This window comes from Oryctolagus cuniculus, chromosome 16 (assembly GCF_964237555.1).
Source record: "Oryctolagus cuniculus chromosome 16, mOryCun1.1, whole genome shotgun sequence".
In the NCBI taxonomy this organism is placed as follows: domain Eukaryota; kingdom Metazoa; phylum Chordata; class Mammalia; order Lagomorpha; family Leporidae; genus Oryctolagus; species Oryctolagus cuniculus.
In genome coordinates, this window is record NC_091447.1 from 26,937,053 (window position 1) to 26,959,055 (window position 22,003).

At 40.7% G+C, this 22,003-nt stretch overlaps 1 protein-coding gene and 1 long non-coding RNA gene across 4 annotated transcripts in view; one reads left to right on the top strand and one right to left on the bottom strand.

Moving 5' to 3' along the window:
• The window catches only part of AOAH (acyloxyacyl hydrolase), a 190,973-nt gene that overhangs the window by 43,958 nt on the left and 125,012 nt on the right, over window positions 1-22,003 (bottom strand). For all 3 annotated transcript variants that reach the window (XM_070058395.1, XM_051852733.2, NM_001082025.1), the window contains 1 exon segment: window positions 7,585-7,667. In XM_070058395.1, coding sequence (XP_069914496.1) covers window positions 7,585-7,667 — 83 coding nt within the window.
• The window catches only part of LOC127492612 (uncharacterized), a 106,924-nt gene that overhangs the window by 23,895 nt on the left and 61,026 nt on the right, over window positions 1-22,003 (top strand). The window lies entirely within an intron of this gene.

Below are 22,003 nucleotides of genomic sequence, written 5' to 3' on the forward strand. Positions count from 1 at the left end.
ATTTTCCTTCTGAAATCATTTCCTCAAAGTTGCAAAAATACGGCAAAGGCTTTGCACATCCAATTCACCTGGATTCCATAAATGGGAAATTCTTTAATTATCCTCGTACATTGATCAAGATCAAGACATCAACATTGGCTTAATATTATCTTCTAATCTATTGACCTTATTTAAATTTCACTGATTGTTCTATTAATGACTATTTTCTGGGCCAGGATCCAATTCAGGATCACAGACTATATTTAGCTATATGTCTCTTTAGTCTTCTTTAATATCTGGACTGATGGTTGATGCATTGGTCCTTTTTTTTTTTTCTTGGTCTCATGGCCTTGACACTTCTGGGGTAGAATTATTTCTTTCTTTCCTTTTTTTTTTTTTTTTTTTTTTTGTAAATGTTCCTCAGTTTGGGTTTGTCTTATGTTTCCTCATGACTTAAATATGGTTATGCAATTTTTGGCAAGAATACAATAGCAGAAGCCCAGTTAGTTACTTAAAGGTATTAAATCTGTTTTGTCCTAGAACAGAGATCATGGGGAAGCATAAAAAAAAGTGCTTAGATGTGGAATGGAATTTACCTAAGCCTGGATTAATAGCCTCTTTTCAAATAGTTCCTTTATGGTTATAGTCAATGTATTCATCTTTCTCTTTCTTTTTCTTTTTCTTGCTTCTTGTAGGACCACGCTCAGTAGAGAAAGCTGGCATAGAACACTGGGTCAGGGTATGTCGTTCTAATATTCAGCTGACCCCAGAATGGGTGTTGGTTGTCCTAGGCAGCAGGCTGGAGACTTGGAGGCCAGAATCTGAGAGGGTCACAGTCTGGTCTTCAGTATGAGACAGACACAGTGGAAGGTCTACTATGATAAACTAATGGACCTTGGCAAGTTATTTAACCATCCTGCAACTCAGGTGCTTCATCTATAAAATGGAATTGCTTTGTGAATTAAATGAGAATAGAGTATGTGTAGTACCTGGCGTAATGTCTGGCTTACAGAAGGTACTTAGTATGAGCTAAAATCTGAAAGCATCATAATAGCCACCTCTCCAGCTCCATTCACTCATCCTGCTAATGATGGCCCTGGAGGGTTGCGCCATGACTCATGTTGGCTTGCAATATTCCTAGGTAAACTACATGGGATTGACCATCTAGGGCCTGAAAGAACATTAGCCGGTTCTTTCTGGCACTGAGTTATCCTGAATAGTGGGGTTTCCAGACCCAGGGCAAGCTCCTCTGACAGTTGTCTCACTGAGAAGGAAAATCCTTTCTGTGGATTTTCTTTAAGCTTATCAGCTGGATGCTCTGCTCTCTTGCATATATTCTAGTTATGACTCCTCCTGGGTAGAGTTTTTCTTCTATTGTACACTATAGGGGAGAAAAGGATCTTTTCCTTGACTCAGTTTAGGTTGCCCAGCTAACACCATGTGCAATAGACAGGCCAAAGTCATATTAACAAGAGAAAATAAGCAGAGGATTATTAACAGGTGCATCACATGTTAAACATGGGAATAGCCAGCAATGGGGTAGTAATAACCTGGGCTCAGAGACAGGCATTTCAAAAAGTGCATGGAAATGGAAGTAAAAGATGTTGATTTTGGTGCAAAAATATTTTGAAATCCAGGCATATGAAGGTATCTTCAAGAAGTTCATGGAACTGTGTATTATGAAAAAACTATGCATAGATTGCAAATATTTTTGGCCAAAAATAAGTTTATTTTTTACTTCCATTTTTCACAAACTTTTTGAAGTACCTTCTTCTATCATCCTAGGAGAGAGAAAAAAGGAGTGTGGCCCAGTATGAGCAGAGCAGCTGTCTCTCCAAGATGAGCAGAAGACTAAATTTTATGGAAAATCTCTCAATTTTTATTGTTGGCAACGAGTTAAATTAGAATAAAAAATTAGACATTTTAGGAGCCTCTAGGTTTCTAGTTTAAAACTTTCTGATTTACAGTTTCAGAATTATTGAACTTGGATGGAGGTTGCGATTTATCTAGTTTAAACCCTCTATATTACACATGAAGAAACTGAGATCAGAATGGAGAAGGGACTCATCAAGGTTATGAACCAGCCAGTGAGAGGTCAGGGCTTAAACTGAGCTGTAAGCAAGTGTTAGCGTCTCATCTTCTCACTCTCTCTGTCTACTGCAGTGATTGGTAGTCAAAATGAAGGTTGGCATAAGGATCAGTCCCATGAATTCAGGATTGCCTCCCCTTGGTTTTTCACTTGGCGGTAATAAGAATGAGTGGTCCTGGTGTGGGCATTATGATGCCACGGGTTAAGCCACCAAATATCCACATCCCATATCAGAGTGCCAGGTTCAAATCCTGGCTACTCTGCTTCCAATCTAACTTCCTGCTAACATGTCTGAGAGGCATCAGATGATGACCCAAATACTTGAAACCCTACCACCCATGTTGGGGGAGACCCAGATGGAGTTCTTAGCTCTTGGTTTGCCTGTCACAGTCCTGGCCATTGAAGACACTTGGGGAGTAAACCAGAACATGGAAGATCTCTCTCTCTCTCCATTTCTCTCCCTCCCTCCCTTCCTTTATCTGTCCCTCCTTCCCTCTCCCTCTCTCTGTGTCACTCTGCCTTTCAAATCAGTAAAAAAAAAAAAAAAAAAAAAAATCATGGCTCACTTGGCTAATCCTCTGCCTGCGGCACCAGCATCCCATATGGGCACCGGGGTTCTAGTCCCGGTTGCTCCTCTTCCAGTCCAGCTCTCTGCTGTGGCCTGGGAGGGCAGTGGAGGATGGCCCAAGTGCTTGGGCCCCTGTACCCACATGGGAGACCAGGAAGAACCACCTGGCTCTTGGCTTCAGATTGGCCCAGCGCCAGCTGTAGCAGCCATTTGGGGAAGACCTTTCTTTCTGTCTCCCACTCTCACTGTCTATAACTCCACCTGTCTAATAAAAAATAAAATCTTAAAAAAACCCAAAAGAGTGAGTGGTCCTGTGTTGTGGTTTACAGAGTAGTTAGATTTAAGGAAACCTTGTCTACCAGCATTGTTCTGTAGATCATTCTTAGAGTCGTGGTATAATGAAGAAACAGTTCAGCCATCCTCTAAGTGGGAGTTCTGAGCTGTACTCCTAACATAACTTGTCATGGACACACAGGTTCCCTGCATCGCTGAGAAATGCCCTTGCTTGTTCTATCTTCTCCCATCACTCTGGTTCTGCTCCAGGGTCTCTCTCCTCCAAGTCTCTTTCTTCATCCCTTCTCTCTATCCCTCCTCTTCCTGTAACCTTCTTAATACTTTCTTATGGAGGTTACCTGCATTTTTCTCCTTTCCCCATTCTCTAGGTTTCTCTAGGTCTGTAGAGTCTCATTCTTCACATGGTTTAACCAAAACCCAAAGAAGGAACAAATTGGAGGAAGCTTTTTCTTAGAGTGTGGAGGTGGGGGTTGGGGTGGGTGGAGAACCTAAGACGTTCAGGACCAAATTTGGTTTGCAGTAAGGGGATGAGGGGTGGAGATGAGTAGGTGAGGCTTCAAACATATGCACTTTAGCAAAATGTTAACATTCTCTAGTTTTCAAATCTAGACACTTAAAGTTAACCTTTTGTTCCCTGTGAGCAGGTGCACTGAGATGAAACTGAGCCCCTGACAATGTCCTTGATGTGGATGCTGGTGCTCGGTATCATCAGATCCTGGTTTCCACAGCCTCCCAGCCTCCCTCCTTTAGCTTCAAGTTTCCTTGCCCTAATTTTGTGATTGTAAATCAACCTCATACTAAAATTAACTCACTGAATTGAGTCACAGAGTCTCCCATCACAACATCCATGAGGTCATTTATCGCCTCTATTAATAACATCTTGATGTTCAGCTTTATCTCTAGGGTTTTTCAGGAGCCCCAGGTCCTGAGCAAGAAGCAGCTATCACCCAACTGACTGAGTATTTTGATTTTCCTACATATAGGGTCATGTCATCTGCAAACAAGGGTAATCTGACTTCCTCCTTTCCTATGTGTATCTCTTTGATTTCTTTTTCTTATGTAATGTCTCTGGCTGAAACTTCCAGGACTGCATTGAATAGCAAGGGGGAACGTGGACATCCTTTTTAGTTCCAGATCTTAGTGGAAATGCCCTGTCCTCTGTTCTCTCCAGCCCACAGTGGGGTCCTGAGTCACTCCCTAGCGGCAGCTACTTCTCATTCCCCAAAGATCCCTCTGTTGCCCTCACTTCATAGTCACTGGGCCCCCTTTGCACAGCAGAGACACTCACGCCCTACCTGTGCAAAGGGGGCCCAAGGTGTGTCAGTCACACACTTGGTTTTGTGATGATCCCCACAATATCATCTTTAGGGAACTGACTTTGTTGTAGAAAGGTTTGTACTACCCTGGCCCCTCCTCATCCCTTTGAGTTTGGGGGCAGCCCTACCCCTGGAGGATGGGGTGAAGCTGGCTCATTCTAGCTGCCAGCTGCTTTTTTGCCAAGGCAACCCATAGTGAGATGTGGGGGCCTCTGACAACTGTGCCCCCCAAACTATGGCCCCATTTTACAATTGCACATCAGTCTGGGGAGATGAGAGGACTGGCTCAAGTCACATACCAGTTCCAGGATCTAAATTCAAAACCAGTCTATTTTACATTTCAGAGAAGGAGAAGATTTTATGAGGCAGCCAAGAGGGGCCCTTGCTTTCCATCTCTAAGAAGGAAGGGGATGTTCTCTTAAGGATCCAGGCAACTCCAGGGGCTCCAAGGGCTTTTGACCTTTTTTTTTCTGCTTCAAGGGGCTGGCCACCTCTGACCCCAGGCTGTTTTTCCTGGCGGAAGTTGTAAGAGTCAATGCAATCCATCTGTTTGACTGATGGTAAAGAAGACTGGATAGGACACTGACCATTCCTAACTCAGAGGATTATTCCCTGAATTAAAGATAACATCTGCATTTCACATTCTAAACTACTTTAGAATCATCTGCAGTAGTTCACGATGGAGTTATCTCTAGAAATGTTTGAGCTCTCTTACATAAAGATCAAGATGAAAATAGGAACTATTTCTTTAATTCCTTCTGTACGATTTTTAAGAAACATTTTAATATTCCATTCAACTCTTTCTTCCCTTTTCTCTCTCTCTTGCCAGTTCTGAAAAATAAGTGCAGCCATAAATATGCAGAATGTGGAAAGCTGACTTTTCCTATGTCTAATAAAGACCTTAGGGAGTAATTGAAATAACTTGGTGTAGGTAGGCAGGTTCCATGCTGCATAATATGAAAAAGAATCTGTAGCAAAGAAAAGCAACAGAAAATAGGAAGAGGTGCAACAGAATAAAACCACAGCATTAAATAATGAGTAACCACAAGGTACTAAAAAAAGAAAAGATCCTCTTAGAAACATATTTTTAGAAAAATAGGAAGCATCTTCAAAGAGGTAGTCCTAGACAATGTGTACATTTTATTCTGCTTTAAGGATTGCAAGTTCCAAGAAAAGGAAAGAAAAGGAATGATCTTCTGGCATCTATTCATTAGATACAGATCTAAAGGAAGCCATGGGTTTATTTTTCATGATGAGCCCCTCCTTCTAGCTCCCTTCACCCTTTTTATCTTCAAATCTGAATTTTAAAGGGAATTGTCAAGACAGCAGAACACAAAAGAGAATGGTCTGTTATCAATTATGCTGGGTACCTTTTGGAGGATCTTACTCTGGTCTTTATAATTTTACAAAAGACTGCTGCGTTAGTCATGGATAGAAAAGCGATGTCGACATGAGTGGGTCATGTCAAAGAGGGAAATGCTGGCATTGGAGCCGTGTGGAGGAAGAGTAGATCACAGGCTGTGCTTTTGGAAGAATCCTATTGCTTGTTTTCCTGCCCTAATCTGAGACCTGTGGCTCTGTAACCTCGGGCAAATACTGAATGTTCCTACATCCCGTTTTTTCCTAGACTTTTTAAAAAATGGCTATTTATATTAAAAAAAAAAACCCTTGGAATACAGAAAAGCAAGGTGGAGTGGAGAAAACATTCACCTATAATTTACCAAACATAATGACTTTGGTGTATTTTCTAGTAATTATTCTTATGTACACCTGATTTTCTCCTTTTATTTCTACACATTTTGGAGAAATTAAGGTTTATTGTCCAATCTTTATCCTGATTTTTAATTTTGGCAGTGTTTTACCCTTCCAAATTAAAATATAAAGATTATCGGCTATTTGCTTTCTAGAACTTCATACTCTTACATACAGATGAGACCTTGTGGTTTTCTTAATAGTCTGAATTGGCAGAGAACTTTGACAGCACTGGGGGCCTGTTTAAATATCTCACCAAAGGGGAAGAGCAGGTGCAAAGGGCCAAGGCTCACTTACATCTGTGATGATTACCGTCCATTAACTATTGGCTAGGAACACATTCAGAGATGTGAGACTGATCTCTTGCTGTAGATAATCTCAGATCACAGACCAGTGGCTGTATTATCTTTGTTGGCATCTGAGTGGAGTTAGACAATCTGGGTTAATGTTCCAGCTCTGTAACTCACTATGTGTATAACCTAGGACAAGGCTCTTGGCTTTACTGATCTATTTATCAGCTCCTTCTTTGAATATTGTCATAACTCCTCAATTCTGAGAAAAATATTTTTGCACATTTCATATTGGGTTGAGTGCTGCAATCAATATGTATATTGTAATGTTTTTCTTCCTTTGCCTTCCCTTAACACTCTCCAGAGCTATTATGATCAATGGTATCTTAGTATTGAAGAAATATAGTAGCACTTGTCTTACTGTGTCTATTGTTGAAAGGATGAGCTGGAATACAAATGGATTCTCAGCACTTGGTAAGAATTCAATAAATGACAGCTATCATTTTATTAATGTCGTTAAAAATCTATTATTCTTAGAGTGGTAGAATGTTTATTCTGTATAAAATATTTCTTATAAGAGATACATTATTTATTAGTCATGTATTTTGCTGAAATTCATGTTGCCTAGGAAATTCCTCGACACTGTTAATTAGAGATGGCACAAGGGTAGCAAAAAGGTTCAGCTCCACATGCCAAGTCCAACGTGTTGATGATGATTGTCAGACGCACTGTTTCTAGCACGCTGGGACAGATTCTGGGTGCAGCAGACTAGAGTGCCAGGGCTGATTAGCAAGATGTTCCCCAGGCTTCAGAAGACAGAGAAGTAACACACACACAATTTGCTGTCTCTGCATTACGGTGTCAGAAAACATTACTTGGCAATTCATTACGCATTAACCAAGCCATGGTTTATCAAACAGGAGTTTTATCGGAATCCTGAGTCAGCAGACCATCTCTTGGTCCAAGGCGAGAGGCTGCATCCTTCCCAGGTAAAACTTGAAGCATCAAGACCAGCTGAAGCGTTAGGAGACTGCATCATCAGAAAGGACAGAGCTGCTGCAGGGACCTGTTTTTGCTCAGCTCGCATTTTGTTGATGTTCACTGATGTCCTGTCTCCTGAGCTCTGAACTTCCCATACCTTGGCCTTTCTCTCAGAAAGGGCCATGCTGTTGGTGGAGACATTGTTCATTTTATTTTGTGGTTTTTATTATTCAATTCTCGCCTTTTTTGATTCTTAGAAAATGTAGCCGGTCATTACAGGCACATTGGTGAAGGCTTAAAAGGAAAACTACATACCATTTTTTGAAATATTCTGGTAGTCTCTGTGGTTGCAGCGGTTTCTTTTTCGTAAACGAAGGTAAATAGAGTTTTCTTTAATTCTGAAACAAACACATAAGAATATTTTAATGTCATGACATTCAATAATGAGCTCAAAGGAAGGTGTTTTTGTTATGGTTTTGGAAAATATGGTGGAAATGAATTCAGAAAGTCAAATCTCTGCTGATGTGCTTTCTCTATACTGGGAATGTATCACTGGGAGTTGTTATAAGAAACTGTCCAAGGAAATGAGTTGCATCAAAAGCAGTGGCAAGAATATTGTTGAAAATATCGAGACTTCTTTCATGGGAAGACCTTCAGAGTCATCCCTTTGCAATTGTTTTACCAAGAGTTGCTGTAAGTTGCTTGAACAATCATTCATCTTTGCCAACAATGTTATTTAGAACCTGAACACATTTCCTTTCTTCTTTTGGTTATTATGAAGCTGCAGTGGACCCTCCTGCTGTTCTTCAGGTCTGTCCTCTCCTTGATGTATTATAGTGGAATTTTAGCATTACCCTGTATCCTCGGAATGATGCTGCATTTCCCAGCTTCTCTTGCAGCTAGAAGTGACCTTGACATTAAGTTCTGGATGATGAAATGGAATTAGAAGTATCTAGTGGCAATTTCTGATAACATTTTAGGGAAAAATTGGCCAGCCAACCTCTGCCTGAGCCCCACATTTGTGAGATATAATAAACATGGGTATTATTTAGCCAATAAGGTTTGGAGTACTTTGTTACACAATATTAACTTCCTGGAGCAGATGGTTATCAAATTCTAGGTGAAGATCATTTTCACTCAGAAGTTCAAAAGCATGGTTTGACTGGCTTCCAGCCTCCTAGTGGTGTTAAATCTGAGGCCATTTGGGTCCTGACCCTTGGGAAACCTGTAGTTGTATCTTGCTCCAAGTTTTCTGAAGTGTTATGATGACAGGCTTGGTATGCTCTATATTTATTCACAGTATTAAATATCTGATAGGCCTTTCAACCTAGAAATTCATGTCATTCAATTGTGAGAGATGTTCTTGAATTATTTCAGTGATGATATCCTCCTTTTTTTCATTTTCTATTATCTGATTGCTGGTTCCTCTAAACTAATCTTCTAATTTTCCTAGTGTTTTTAGTCTTATTTTCATCCCTTTATCCTTTTTCTCTATTTTCTAGTTAATATCCTCAACTTTATCTTTCTTATTTATTTATTTGAGAGGTAGAGTTACAGACAGTGAGAGGGAGAGACAGAGAGAAGGATCTTCCATCCTCTGGTTCACCCCCAAGATGGCCACAAAGGCCAGAGCTGAGCTGATTAGAAGCCAGGAGCCAGGAGCTTCTTCTGGGTATCCACATGGGTGCAGGGGCCCAAGTGCTTGGGCCATCTTTTACTGCTTTCCCAGGCCTCAGCAGAGAGTTGGATCGGAAGAGGAGCAGCCGGGACTAGAACTGGTGCCCATATGGGATGCCGGTGCCACAGGCAGAGGATTAACCTCCTGCTCCACAAGGCCAGCCCCAACTATCTTTCAACTCTTCTATGCAAATTATCTGCTATCACTAGTATAATTTCCAAATTATACTTTTTGCTCACTGAATATTCTTTGATTTTAGCATTATATTGTTTTATGAATGTTATATCACATGTTTTTGAAGGTATTTGTAAGTAGTGTTTGATTTTTGAAGACCTCTGTTTCTTTAAGGTATTTTTTCCTTTTTGTTTCTGCAATGTCCTCACATTGGAGGATTCCCTCAGATGTCTGATGTTCCTGGGTTGCTGATTCATATTTAAACATTGAAAATGATTGCACACCACAAAGCTGACTGGGAACAGGGCCTGGGTGTGGTTGTTGAGGACGGTCAGGACTGTAGGGTGAGCTGGCTGGACCTCTCTCAGGGAATTCAGCTGTCAGCCTCTTTGGGGCTCTCCTTTTGGGATGTTCTGATTCCGCAGGAAAGTGCCTTCCAGCCTGCAGCCTGCAGGGGACAAGCCAGGTTGCCAACACTCTGTGTGTGTGTGGGTGTCTTCGGCATTTAGCAGGCATTGTTTATGTCTGATGTTTCCCAGTCTAGAAGCCTTTGACTTTAGCTTCTCCAGAAAGTAAATCTCCAGGGGCTGCACTGTGGCGTAGTGGGTAAAGCTGCTATCTGTGTAGCCAGCATCCCACATAGGTGCCAGTTCAAGTCCTGGCTGCTCCACTCTGATCCAGTTCTCTGCTAATGCACCTGGGAAAAGCAGTGGAAGATGGTCCAAGTACCTGGGCTCCTGCCACCCACATGGGAAACCCAGATGAAGCTTCTGGCACCTGGCTTTGCCCTACCATTGAGGCTACCTAGGGAGTGAACCAACCAATGGAAGCTCTCCCTCTCTCACTGTCTTTCTCTCTTTCTTTCTGTAACTCTGACTTTCAAATAAATGAATATGAAAAAAAGAAAAGAGTAAACCTCCAGTCCTATCCTAGTGTAAGGGAAGAGCAGTCTCCTACTTTTGTAGGGCTGGGACAGGATCTTAGGTACTAAGTTCTTGTTCCATTACCTTCCAACCCACATTTTTTTTTCTAGCCTCACCTCTATTTCTAGAACTAACCCCTGTGGACAATTCCCAGATCTTTTGGGGCCTCTGCAGTGTATACAATGCTGCTTCTCACCATTCCCTTCTGCTAGCTTAGGGTGCAGCCCTCCTGAATCCAGGAAGCCAGTAACCACTTGTCCTTCTGCTTTCTGGCTTCCAGAACATTCTGGCAGTTGGCTCTTTCCGTTCTCTTTGTCCTTGTGGACAAATTCATTTACTGGCATTTGGGTAAGATTCTCAAGAGAACAAAGTAGATCTTTGTGTTTAGCCTGTTACCCTACTCAGAAGTTGGAAATGAAATCTTTCTATACTATATCATTTATGCCTTGTGTCTTGACAATTTTATTATATTTTGGAACAGCAGATAGGAAGTGGTCATTAGGTCTGAGTTCAATACTAAGATAATTTCACGGACAATAAAGAGAGGTTATTTTCCTTTGGGAAAGTAATGGTTACTAATATTTAGCCATAAATATATTTTTGATAATTCTTAAAATGGAATTTATGTACCAAAATATTGCTTTGCTCATGACCTGCTCATGCAGAGTAAATAGTGTGGGTGTTGACATGACAGATATAGTTCCTTGTACCTTTCATTGTAGGAATAAAGAAATCTTCACCAATGGCAGATAGTTTCCTTAATATTTCAGACTAAAAATAGCATCTAGCACTTGGGGATTAAGGTCTTATACCAAATACTAGTGTTTAGTAATCAAAGATACTGTTTCCTTTAATTCCTATCCCAAATATATAATTTTCTTTATAAATTCTAGGAATTAAATTCTTCATGGAGTTCTTTGGAATCCTTAGACAATAGAGGAGGGAGGGATACAATATTTTGAGATAGCTACAAATTGAGAAGATTGCTTAAGTGAAATTATGTATGTGCAGAGTTGGTTGTACTTGCAGTAACAGGAGAAGCTGACTATATGAGGATACCAACCTTAATAAGGTTAAACTGTAATGACTATTCTAATCTGAAATCCTCCCTCCTATTATTTTTCTATCCCTATTGAAATTCAAGGATCCCAGTGTGATCTTTGTTTCTCTCTTTTTTTGTCCTGTTGAACACCAAAACCTAGTAGAAGAGGTAAATGCTTTACTCTTGACTTTGAGGGGTGCAACTGAGGGATACTTGGAAGTCCATTGCCTGAAGTACTGATATCCTCAACCACCAGAAGCAAGCTTGGGGTACTCCAGTGTTAAAATTCCAATTTTATCAGCTCCATCTCCTGGAGGCCCAGGCAGTACACATATCACTCCAAGCATGCACTGGTTAGATTTTGATTTCTAGTAACAAAATTCAAAATAGGTAAACCTCACACAGAATGGCTGTTTGTTGCTTTTCTGAACACTGGCTCAGGTAGTGTATGAAATATTTTTTCAGGGCAGTGTTGTGGTATAGCGAATAAAGCTGCTGCCTGTGATGCTGGCATCTCCTGTGGGCACTGGTTCATGTTCCAGCTGCCCCACTTCTGATCCAGCTCCCTGCTAATGGCCTGGGAAAGCAGTAAAAGATGGGTCAAGTGTTTCTACTCCTGTCACCCATGTGGGAGGCCTGGATGAAGTTCCTGGATCCTGGCTCCAGCCTGGCTCCATCTTGGCTGTTGTGGCCATCTTGGGGAGTGAACCAGTGGATGAAAATCTCTCTCCCTCTCCCTCTCTTTCTGTAACTGGCTATCAAATAAATATTGAAGAAAATAGTTTCTCTGAGGGCCTTCTAATAACCCCAATTTCCCTAAATCAAAGCACAAGAAAACAAAGAATAAAATCAAGAATGGGGCTCAATAATAATGCAGAAAAATCAGAGTTGATTTACTACTGTAAAAAAAATGCTTATCTCTGGTATTGAATGAAAGCAGACTGCTTGTTTCCTCAAGTGGTCAGTAGCCTGTCAGGGGTCTTCAACTGTGATGCTCAAGCCATAGCGCTGGCTCGACTGCAAGTGAGATTTCTTCGGCCGTTTCTGACTCTCTCCGGAGACAAGTCTAGCTTGGGTAATGAATTCTGCAGCTCTGCTAAGTTAGATCTTAGGTAGCAAGTAACAAAATGGCTGGGACTTGAAAGACTAGTTGCAGGTGGGTGAGATAGAAATGGTATCATTTTAAGCAAAGGGTTAGGGCAGAGCAGTGGATTGTGCTAAAACTGGATAACTAGTCAGGCCTTATCCAGGGATCTTTTCCCTAGGAAGCTTTGAGAAAAATGTGGTTAGTTTTCTTTCTGGTTTGGATGAAGATTAGACCAGCAAGGGGTCAGGGATGTGGATTAAAGGCCCTTCAAAATTTCTCCCAGGCTTTTGATATTGGCCACATGTCAGAGCTCTGTGTGACCCTTAACTCACTGTATCACAGAGCAAGTGTGACTCAGCCTCTGAGAGCAATAAACATGCAGGTTATGACTTGTTGTATATTCAGGGAGACTAGCAATGGGGCAATTATGCAAGGGTGAGCTCGAGTATAGAGGAAGCCCTGGGAGTTCAGACATAAAAAGATTAGTAGGACAGCATGATAAAATTTGAATTTAGAGCAGCAAAATAGTGCACAGTAATAGACTTCATGGGCATTGTGTTTAATAATTCATGGGCTGCTGGACTTGCACAAGATTTCTTACCTGTTAAGTTAGCCTCTCACTAAGATTTCTTCCTTTGCTATTCTCTGAGCTTGGAGCAGTTGTAGCTTTCTCCATACCAGCTTTTTCCAATCCCGTATTTGATTCTACGCTACTGTGGTATAATTTGAATATGATTTGTTCCCTGAACTCATGCAGGAGTTTAACCCACAAAGTTTTATGTTATTGACACTAAGAGATTGGAAGCTTCGTCTGATTGTGCTGTTTAGAGACAGTGCCTTTGGAAAATCATTAGGTTGGTTTAGGCCACCAGAGTGGGGCCTGCATGATTGAATGCAGGTGGCTTTGTAAGGAGAGAGATTAGATAGACACGTGCACTCCCTGTCTTGTGCTGTGTGACCCTCTGTGTCACTGGGACTCTGTCAGCAACAACAGCATGGCCACATGGAACCCTAGACCTTGTACCTCCAGAACCATGAGCCAAAACAAATCTCAGGTATTTCTTTATAGTAACTGAACTTTCTAATGCATACTGTATTAGGGCAAACATCAAACTGTGATAGAGCAGAATGAAGGCTGCAGGTGTTTATAAACCTGAAAAGACCATTTGGCATATTGAGGACTATTTTAATAATCTAAATAGCATTTCTCAAAGGATGCTCTGTGAAACATTAGTTTCACGAGATAAATATTTCTCATAGAATACACATACAGATTCCACATAGTTCTGTGGTCAAATGAGTTTAGGAAACATTTTGAGCTATACCCTTGAAGATATAGTAAGCTTTATGGCACATTGAAGATTCTGATAGGGCTTACACCAAATAAACTTGTTTGTTTTTTACTAACTAGCCTTTTCAAAAATTATTTGACTTAATGAATCTTTTAAAATTGCTTGTAATCCCTTTTAGCATCTTGTAGAACTAGTATGTCACAGAACAGTTTTTGAGTAATATTGATGAATTTTCTCTATGATCTGTGTATTTGAACATTGAAATGGTCCAAAATCTCATGTTTATTTGCTTTCAAGAATTCTCCTAGAACTACTTAGAGGATCTTCATTTTACTTTAATCGATTTAGGTTGAAAAATTACATCATTCTGGCTGGTGCCACGGCTCAATAGGCTAATCCTCCACCTGTGGCGCCGGCACGCCGGGTTCTAGTCCCGGTTGGGGCGCCAGATTCTGTCCCGGTTGCCCCTCTTCCAGGCCAGCTCTCTGCTATGGCCAGGGAGTGCAGTGGAGGATGGCCCAGGTGCTTGGGCCCTGCACCCCATGGGAGACCAGGAGAAGCACCTGGCTCCTGGCTTCTCATCAGCGCGGTGCGCCGGCTGCAGCACACTGGCCAGAGCGGCCACTGGGGGGTGAACCAACGGAAAAGAAAGACCTTTCTCTCTGTCTCTCTCTCTCTCACTGTCCACTCTGCCTGTCAAAAAATAAAAATAAAAATAAAAATTACATCATTCTGAGCAAAAAGTCAGGCTGAAGCTTCATTTATCTGTTACTGACCAAATTCATTTGTTAGTATATTGTTCCAATTTTAGTATATGTGCTGCCGAAGCGAGCACCAAATTCATTTGTTAGTAAATCTCTCTTTTGTTTTATTCTTCCTGTCTGGCTACTGAATTGGTAATTATCTTTTGAATTTGTTTTTCTCCACTTTGTTGATTGTGTGGTTAATATTTTTAATGTTGATTATGTGATTTAATATTTTAATGAGTTTTACTGATTTATTTTAGAACAGTTTTTTACAGGATACATGCAGAAGTCTAAAGGTTAAAATTACTCCTATTTGTTTTTATAAATATCACATCATGTAGCTGGAGATTAAATTCATGCTGTTTATCCTCCTCTTCCCTCATTCCTACCATCTTCCTCAAATTGTCAATTCCTATGAATCTGGTCGGATTTAAACAGAGAATGCATGCAAAGGAGGTTGAGGATTGTAAAACATTCTACAGATGTAAAATGATAGCATTATGAATGAGTTTAGCAGCTCTTTTATTGAGAAATTGCTTTGTGACACGTTCTATGTCACGTATGAGGGCTACAGAGTGAAGTCACCTGAACTCAGGTTCTGAATGGGGCTGATAGAGTCAGACATAGTTAACAGTTATGATCAGGGAGCTGACATTGGTATTGAAGCATAAAATAGAAGTTCCAAAGAGCATCTTCCAGTCACATGATGGTTAGTATAGGGAGGCTGTCTAGAGAGACAGATCCCTAGTAGTGGTATTGATGGATAAGCAGAGGATAACTAGATAGGACTACAATGAGAGTAGATGCCTGTGGAAAGATGCTCAAACTCACTGGTAGCCAGAAGGTTACAAATTAGAGCAACAATAAATACTTTTGTCATATTGGAGAGAATTAAGAAGATGGGCAATATCTAAAATTGTCCAAGGAATGGGAAAACAAATATTCTTATATACTACTGGTAAAATTATAAATCAGTACATCCCATTTACAAAATACTAAAAATTGGGGCAGGGTCTGGCCTAGTGGTAAGATGCTGTTAAGACACTGGTGTCCTGTGTAAGAGTACCTGGACTTGATTTTTGGCTCTGGCTTTTGACTAGCTTCCTGCTGGTGCAGATCCTGAGATATAGTGACATTGGCTCAAGTAGTTGGGTTCCTGCCATCCACATGGAAGAATTGGATTGAGTTCCCAACTTCTGGCTTTGGGCTGGCTCAACCATGGCTACTGTGTGCATCTGGGCAGTGAACCAGTGGATAGGAGGCATCTTTGTCTCTCTCTGCCCCTCTAATAAATAAATAAATTTTTTAAAAAGTAAAATGGATCATTTCTATCTCGACCCCACTGAGACATTTCTGGTCAAAGTCTCATCTTGTGCGTCCACTGGGCTTCCTTAGGACTTGTCACCTTTGGAAACACTTTCTTCATTTGGGGTCTAGCACTTCTAGGCCCTTCCTGTTTTCCTTCTCCTTTAAGGGTTGCTGTCAGTCTTTTCTTCCAAGATCTTTAAATGTTAGTATCACCAGCTTCTGTCTTCAGCCATGTTTCTTTTTTATCCTCACTCCTTACAATAGATATCAAACTATATCCTAGAACCACTTTATATTCTTAAAATTATTGAGAATCCCAGAGAGATTTTTACCAATGTTTACCATACTAGAAAGTAAAACGGGAGCTATGAATGAACATTTAATTATTAATTCACTTTAAATAACAATAATATACCCAGTATGTTAATATAAGTGGCTTTTTTGAGAAATATTTTCCAAAGGCTCCCTTAAATTAGTGAGAGGAATGACATTGTTTTATGTCTTTGCAGATCTCTTCAATGTCTGGCTTAATGAAAACCGACTGGATTCACTTGTTTCTGCATTCAGTGTATTGTGACATATTGTTTGGTTGTGGGGAGTGCTTCAAAGAGTTTGTGGAAGATGCAGTGTCGCTCCCCCTCTTCATGGAGGAACGACACAGGACCCTGCGCTGTTCTTTTGTCTGCTCGGCCCTTCCCGGGTTTGCTGCTGGTTCTTCCCGGGTTAGCTACCGTCCCTTCCACCTCTGTGGAAGGGCGGTTCCCCCTAGCCACTTTCCCCACTTCCGCAGGGGAGCGGCACACCGCCGGCCGGCTCTCTCGGGGGCTGCACAGGTGTTCCTTCAGATAGATGTTCCTGGTGCATGTTGTCTCTCTCCTCCTTTATAGTCCTCTTCCACCAATCCCAACTCTGCTACCCACACGCCGAGTACGCTGCTCTCCTCCAATCAGGAGCAGGTCCTGCTGTTTATTGGTTGAACTGGAGGCAGCTGTGTAGAAGCTGTTTCCTCCCTTCTCAGCGCCATATTGTGGGAGAGCAGATGCATAGAATAAGTCTTAATTCCAGTAACTTAGTCTAGTCCGAGTTGCTCCCCACAATGCAGGTTATGAAAAAGCTATGCATGAATTTCAAGTTTTTTGCATCAAAATAAGTTTACTTTTTTTTTTTCAAGAGATTTATGTATTTGAAAGGCAGGGTCAGAGAAAGAGAGAGAGAGAGAGAGAGAGAGAGAGAGAGAGAGAGAGACTTCCATCCACAAGTACACTTTCCAGATAGCAGAAATGACTGGACTTGGGCCAGACTGAAGCCAGGAGCCAGGAGCTTCGTCCAGGTCTCCTACATGGGTGCAGGGGCCCAAGCACTTGGGTTGTCTTCTATTGCTCTCCCAGGTGCATTCTCAGGGAGCTGGATTGGAACTGGAGCAGCTGGGACACAAACCAGTGCCCATATGGGATGCCTGTACTATAGGCCTTGGCTTTAACCTGCTGTGCCACAGTGTTGGCCCTGATAAATTTACTTTTTAAAAAGTTTTTTTTTTTAATTTTAATTAGTTTTTGTTAGTAGATTCAATGTGATTTGTGGATACAATTCTAAACACATAATGCTATTCCCTTCCTCCCTCCCTCCCATTCTCTCTCTCTCTTTCTTTCTCTCTCTCTTTTTTCTCTCTCTCTTTCTTTCTCTCTCTCTTTCTTTCTCTCTCTCTTTCTTTCTCTCTCTCTTTCTTTCTCTCTCTCTTTCTCTTTCTCTCTTTCCCTTTCTCTCTTTCTCTCTCTTTCTTTCTCTCTTTCTTTCTCTCTCTCTCTTTCTCTCTTTCTCTATCTCTTTCTCTCTCTCTCTCTCTCTTTCTCTCTCTCTCTTTCTTTCTTTCTCTCTTTCTCTCTCTCTTTCTTTCTCCTCCCTTCTTCCCTCCCTTCTTCCTTCCTTCCTTCCTTCCTTCCTTCCTTCCTTCCTTCCTTCCTTCCTCCCTCCCTCCCTCCCTCCCTCCCTCCCTCCCTTCCTTCCTTCTTTCCTTCTTTCCTTCTTTCCTTCTTTAGTTTTTGAGATAATATATTAAAATCCAAAACAGAGAGAGTAACAAATGTTGGAGAGGATGTGTTGAAAGTGGAACTTAAACACTGTTCATGGGAAGGTAAATGAGTGCAGCCACTGTGGAAAGATTAGTGTAGAGATTTAAAAAGTCTGGTGTAGAGATTTCTTAAAAATCTAGAATTAAATTGGCAAACAAAAAAGCTGTCTGCACCTTAATGTTTATTGCAGCTCAATTCACAATAGCTAATACCTGGAATCAACCCAAATGCCCATCAACAGTAGACTGGATAAAGAAATTATGGGATATGTACTCTATAGAATAGTATACAGCAGTCAAAAACAATGAAATCCGGTCATTTGCAACAAAATGGAAGAATCTGGAGAACATCATGCTGAGTGAATTAAGCCAATCCCAAAGGGACAAATATCATATGTTCTCCCTGATTGGTGACAACTAACCAACCACAAAAAAGGAAACCTGTTGAAGTGAAAGGGACACTATGAGAAACAGTGACTTGATCAGCCCTGGTCCTGACTGTTGATGTACAATTTAATACTTTATCCCTTTTAGTATTTTTCTTTGTTCTAGTTAATACTATTGGTCGAACTCTGTAATTAACACACAATTATTCTTAGGTGTTGACTAACTGAAAAGTTATCCCTGTTAAATATAAGAGTGGGAATAAGAGAGGGAGGAGATGTACAATTTGGAACATGCTCAATCTGACTTGCCCCAAATGGTGGAGTTAGAAATGTTCCAGGGGATTCCAATACAATCCCATCAAGATTGTATGTACCAATGCCATCTCACTAGTCCAAGTGTTCAATTTCAGTTCACAATTGATCACACTGATAGGTCCAAGGTCAAAGGGATCACACAAACAATACTAGTGTCTGCTAATACTAACTGAGAGAATAAAAAAGGGAGAGAACGATCCAACATGGGAAGTGGGATACACAGCAGACTCATAGAATGGCAGATGTCCTAAACAACACTCTGGCCTCAGAAGCAGCCCTTAAGGTATTCGGATCTGGCTGAAGAGCCCATGAGAGTATTTTAGGCATGGAAGGCCTAAACTCTGGCAAAAAAAAGGAGGACCTAAATGAAAGATCTCTGTGAGTGAGATCCCAGTAGAAAGAAGGGGCCATCAAAGAAGGAGGTACCTTTCTCTGAAGGAAGGAGAGAGCTTCCACTTTGACTATGACCTTGTCTAAATAAAATCAAAGTCAGCAAATTCAAGAGGCTTCCATAGCCTTGGAAACTCATGACTAGAGCCTAGGGAGATTTCTGATGCCATAAACAAGAGTGTCAAATTGTTAAGTCAACAAGAGTCACTGTGTACTTACTCCTCATGTCAGATCTTCTGTCCTTAATGTGTTGTCCAATGTGAATTAATGCTATAATTAGTACTGAAACAGTATTTTACACTTTGTGTTTCTGTGTGGGTGCAAACTGATGAAATCTTTACTTAATACATACTAAATCGATCTTCTGTATATAAAGAGAATTGAAAATGAATCTTGATGTGAATGAAATGGGAGAAAGGTGGGAGATGGGAGGGGTTTGGGTGGGAGGGAAGTTATGGGGGGGAAAAGCCACTGTAATCCATAAACTGTGCTTTGGAAATTATATTTACTAAATAAAAGTTTAAAAAAAATCTAGAAATAGTTTGCCATATGATCCAGCAATCCCATGACTGTATATATACCTATAAGTTTGCTTTTTTCTTTTAAGATGAACAAATTTCATTTATTTCACATATTCAGATTTAGGAGCATAGTGATACTTCCCACCCTACCTTATAATTTTACATTTTAATCCTATTTTTATGCAAACATTTGAAGTCCCCTCATTGTTGGTAATGGAAGTAGCATTTTAATAGTCTTCTTAGATAACTATGAATAGTCTTTTTTTTACCTTTTATTTAGTAAATATAAATTTCCAAAGTACAGTTTATGGATTACAATGCCCCCCCCCCATAGCTTCCCTCCCATCCGCAACCCTCCCATCTCCTGCTCCCTCTCCCATTCCATTATGAATAGTCTTTTTATATTCTACACTAGAATCCACAAGTGGTGGTTTCTTAAAGATTGATTGGTCACAGCATAGAATCTGAAATTATGCCAGTGAACTTTTTGTACTTCTTTACATTAAAAGACATTGGTTTCTCTAGGCCGGCGCCGCGGCTCACTAGGCTAATCCTCCGCCTAGCGGCGCTGGCACACCGGGTTCTGGTCCCGGTTGGGGCGCCGGATTCTGTCCCGGTTGCCCCTCTTCCAGGCCAGCTCTCTGCTGTGGCCAGGGAGTGCAGTGGAGGATGGCCCAAGTGCTTGGGCCCTGCACCCCATGGGAGACCAGGAAAAAGCACCTGGCTCCTGGCTCCTGCCATCGGATCAGCGCGGTGCGCCGGCCGCAGCGCGCTGGTCGCGGCGGCCATTGGAGGGTGAACCAACGGCAAAGGAAGACCTTTCTCTCTCTCTCTCTCACTGTCCACTCTGCCTGTCAAAAAAAAAAAAAAAAAAAAAAAAAAAAGACATTGGTTTCTCTTACACTTTTAGTAGATCTTATACCTGTGCATGATTTTATACATCACATTGTAGTCATTCAGAAAATGCTGGGGTGGGGAGTGGGCATTTGGCACAGAGGTTAGGATGCTGCTTGGACTGCCCCCATCTCATATCAAGTGCCTTAGTTTGAATCCCAGCTCTGCTTCCATTTCAGTTTCCTGTCAGTGTGCATTCTGGGAGGCAGCAGATGATGACAAAGTTGCTGTCACCCACATGGGAGATCTGGAATGGATTCCTGACTCCTGGCTTTGATTTGTCCTCCTCCCTGGCTATTGTGGGCATTAGGGAAAATAAGTAGATAACTGGACAGTGTAAGATCTCTCTCTGCCTTTCAAATAAAATTTAAAGAATAAATAAAATTCAAAAAGAAAATGCTGGCTCACCGAGTTATATACCAACTCCAAATGTTGATATATTTCATAATACAATATTGAAAAATTGGGTTTTTAATATTGCTTTGCATTTCATTAGAAAAACCTAAGTATGAGGATGCTGTCAAGTTCATAATAGAGGAATCATATTTTCCAAAATGCATTTTTCTTTGAAATTTTGAAGCTTATGATTAGCAATTCCTCCAAATGATGAGGTCATCTCATTCATTTTAGAAAATAGCTTCCATATATCTAAGTCTGAAAAACCACAGTTTGTTATCCAGTCATTTTTCAATAAAAATGGTGTTCCATGAAAAATTAGGTCAGCTCTCAACTCATCTACACAAGTGCTTTCCCTTATGACAGCCATCATAATTTGTTAACATTTTGTTATGCAGAAGTGCTCTGTGCACATTTCACATTTCATCACATTAAATTATCTAAGAATTGTGTGTTCCATTTAATAAAATTGGTAATCTTTTCCTTTTTCATAGGTGGCATTTTAAAGGGAAGATCTTGTTATAACTGAGAGAGTGTAGAGAAAAACAGTGGAACTGTTAATATGAAGACTTTAAAGATTTCATGGAAAATGAAATTAAGAGATAAGCTTATTTTGCTGTAATTTTTTGAAATCCATGCATGGTTTTTCATAATACTCATTTTCCATGAACTCTTTGAGGGCTTCTTATAGAGTTTGGTGCAGGTGCTTTTGTTCATGTTAGCATGTTGGTACCATTGCTCTTGTACCATTAGTATGCATGGCTGCACAGTGAAAAGAAAAGCATTATTTTAGCATTGTGAAAATAGTTTTACCTTGTGGTCCCCCCTAAAAGGCTTCTAGAAACCCCTTACCACCACGGAGTCCATGGGCCACACTTGAAAAACCACAGCTATGGATTCAATTTTATTCCAATCAGCCTTTCCCAACTTCAGATGACCAACTCTCTGGTTAATTATTTGTTTTGCTCAGCATAAGTAGAACAGGGCTAATCGTTGGCAATTATATCACATGTAATTTGTGAATAATGAATTTAATAAGGTTATTAAGCCCATTAGTGTTTAGTACTCTCATGTACTTTTTTTGAAACATGAAATTAGGTTACCAAATCTTCACTACAAATCCCTACTCTCCAATTTTCTGGTTTTAATGCCCAAGTGATATGACTGGGAGCTGTACACTGCCTTTCAAAATTGGTCTTTCATATAGCATCTACTGGATGGGAAGGAATAGATAACCCTTAACACTCAGATTCTAGGACACCGCTCATCAAAGATGTGTATAAAATGTCTTTGAATAACATTATTATGCCTCTTATGACAATGGCTTTATCTATTTCTTTCTATGTTTTTGTAAAGCAATTTGTCTGTGGCCCAGTATAGCAAATTTAGGCCAGAGGCAGAAGGAGCCACATTTAATCTAGAAAACCCTGTCTTTTTGTGCTTCCTTATGTCCCTGGCTGATCTCACTCTTCTCTCTCCAGTATGGTGGGGTAACTTTAATAACTACTCTTGAT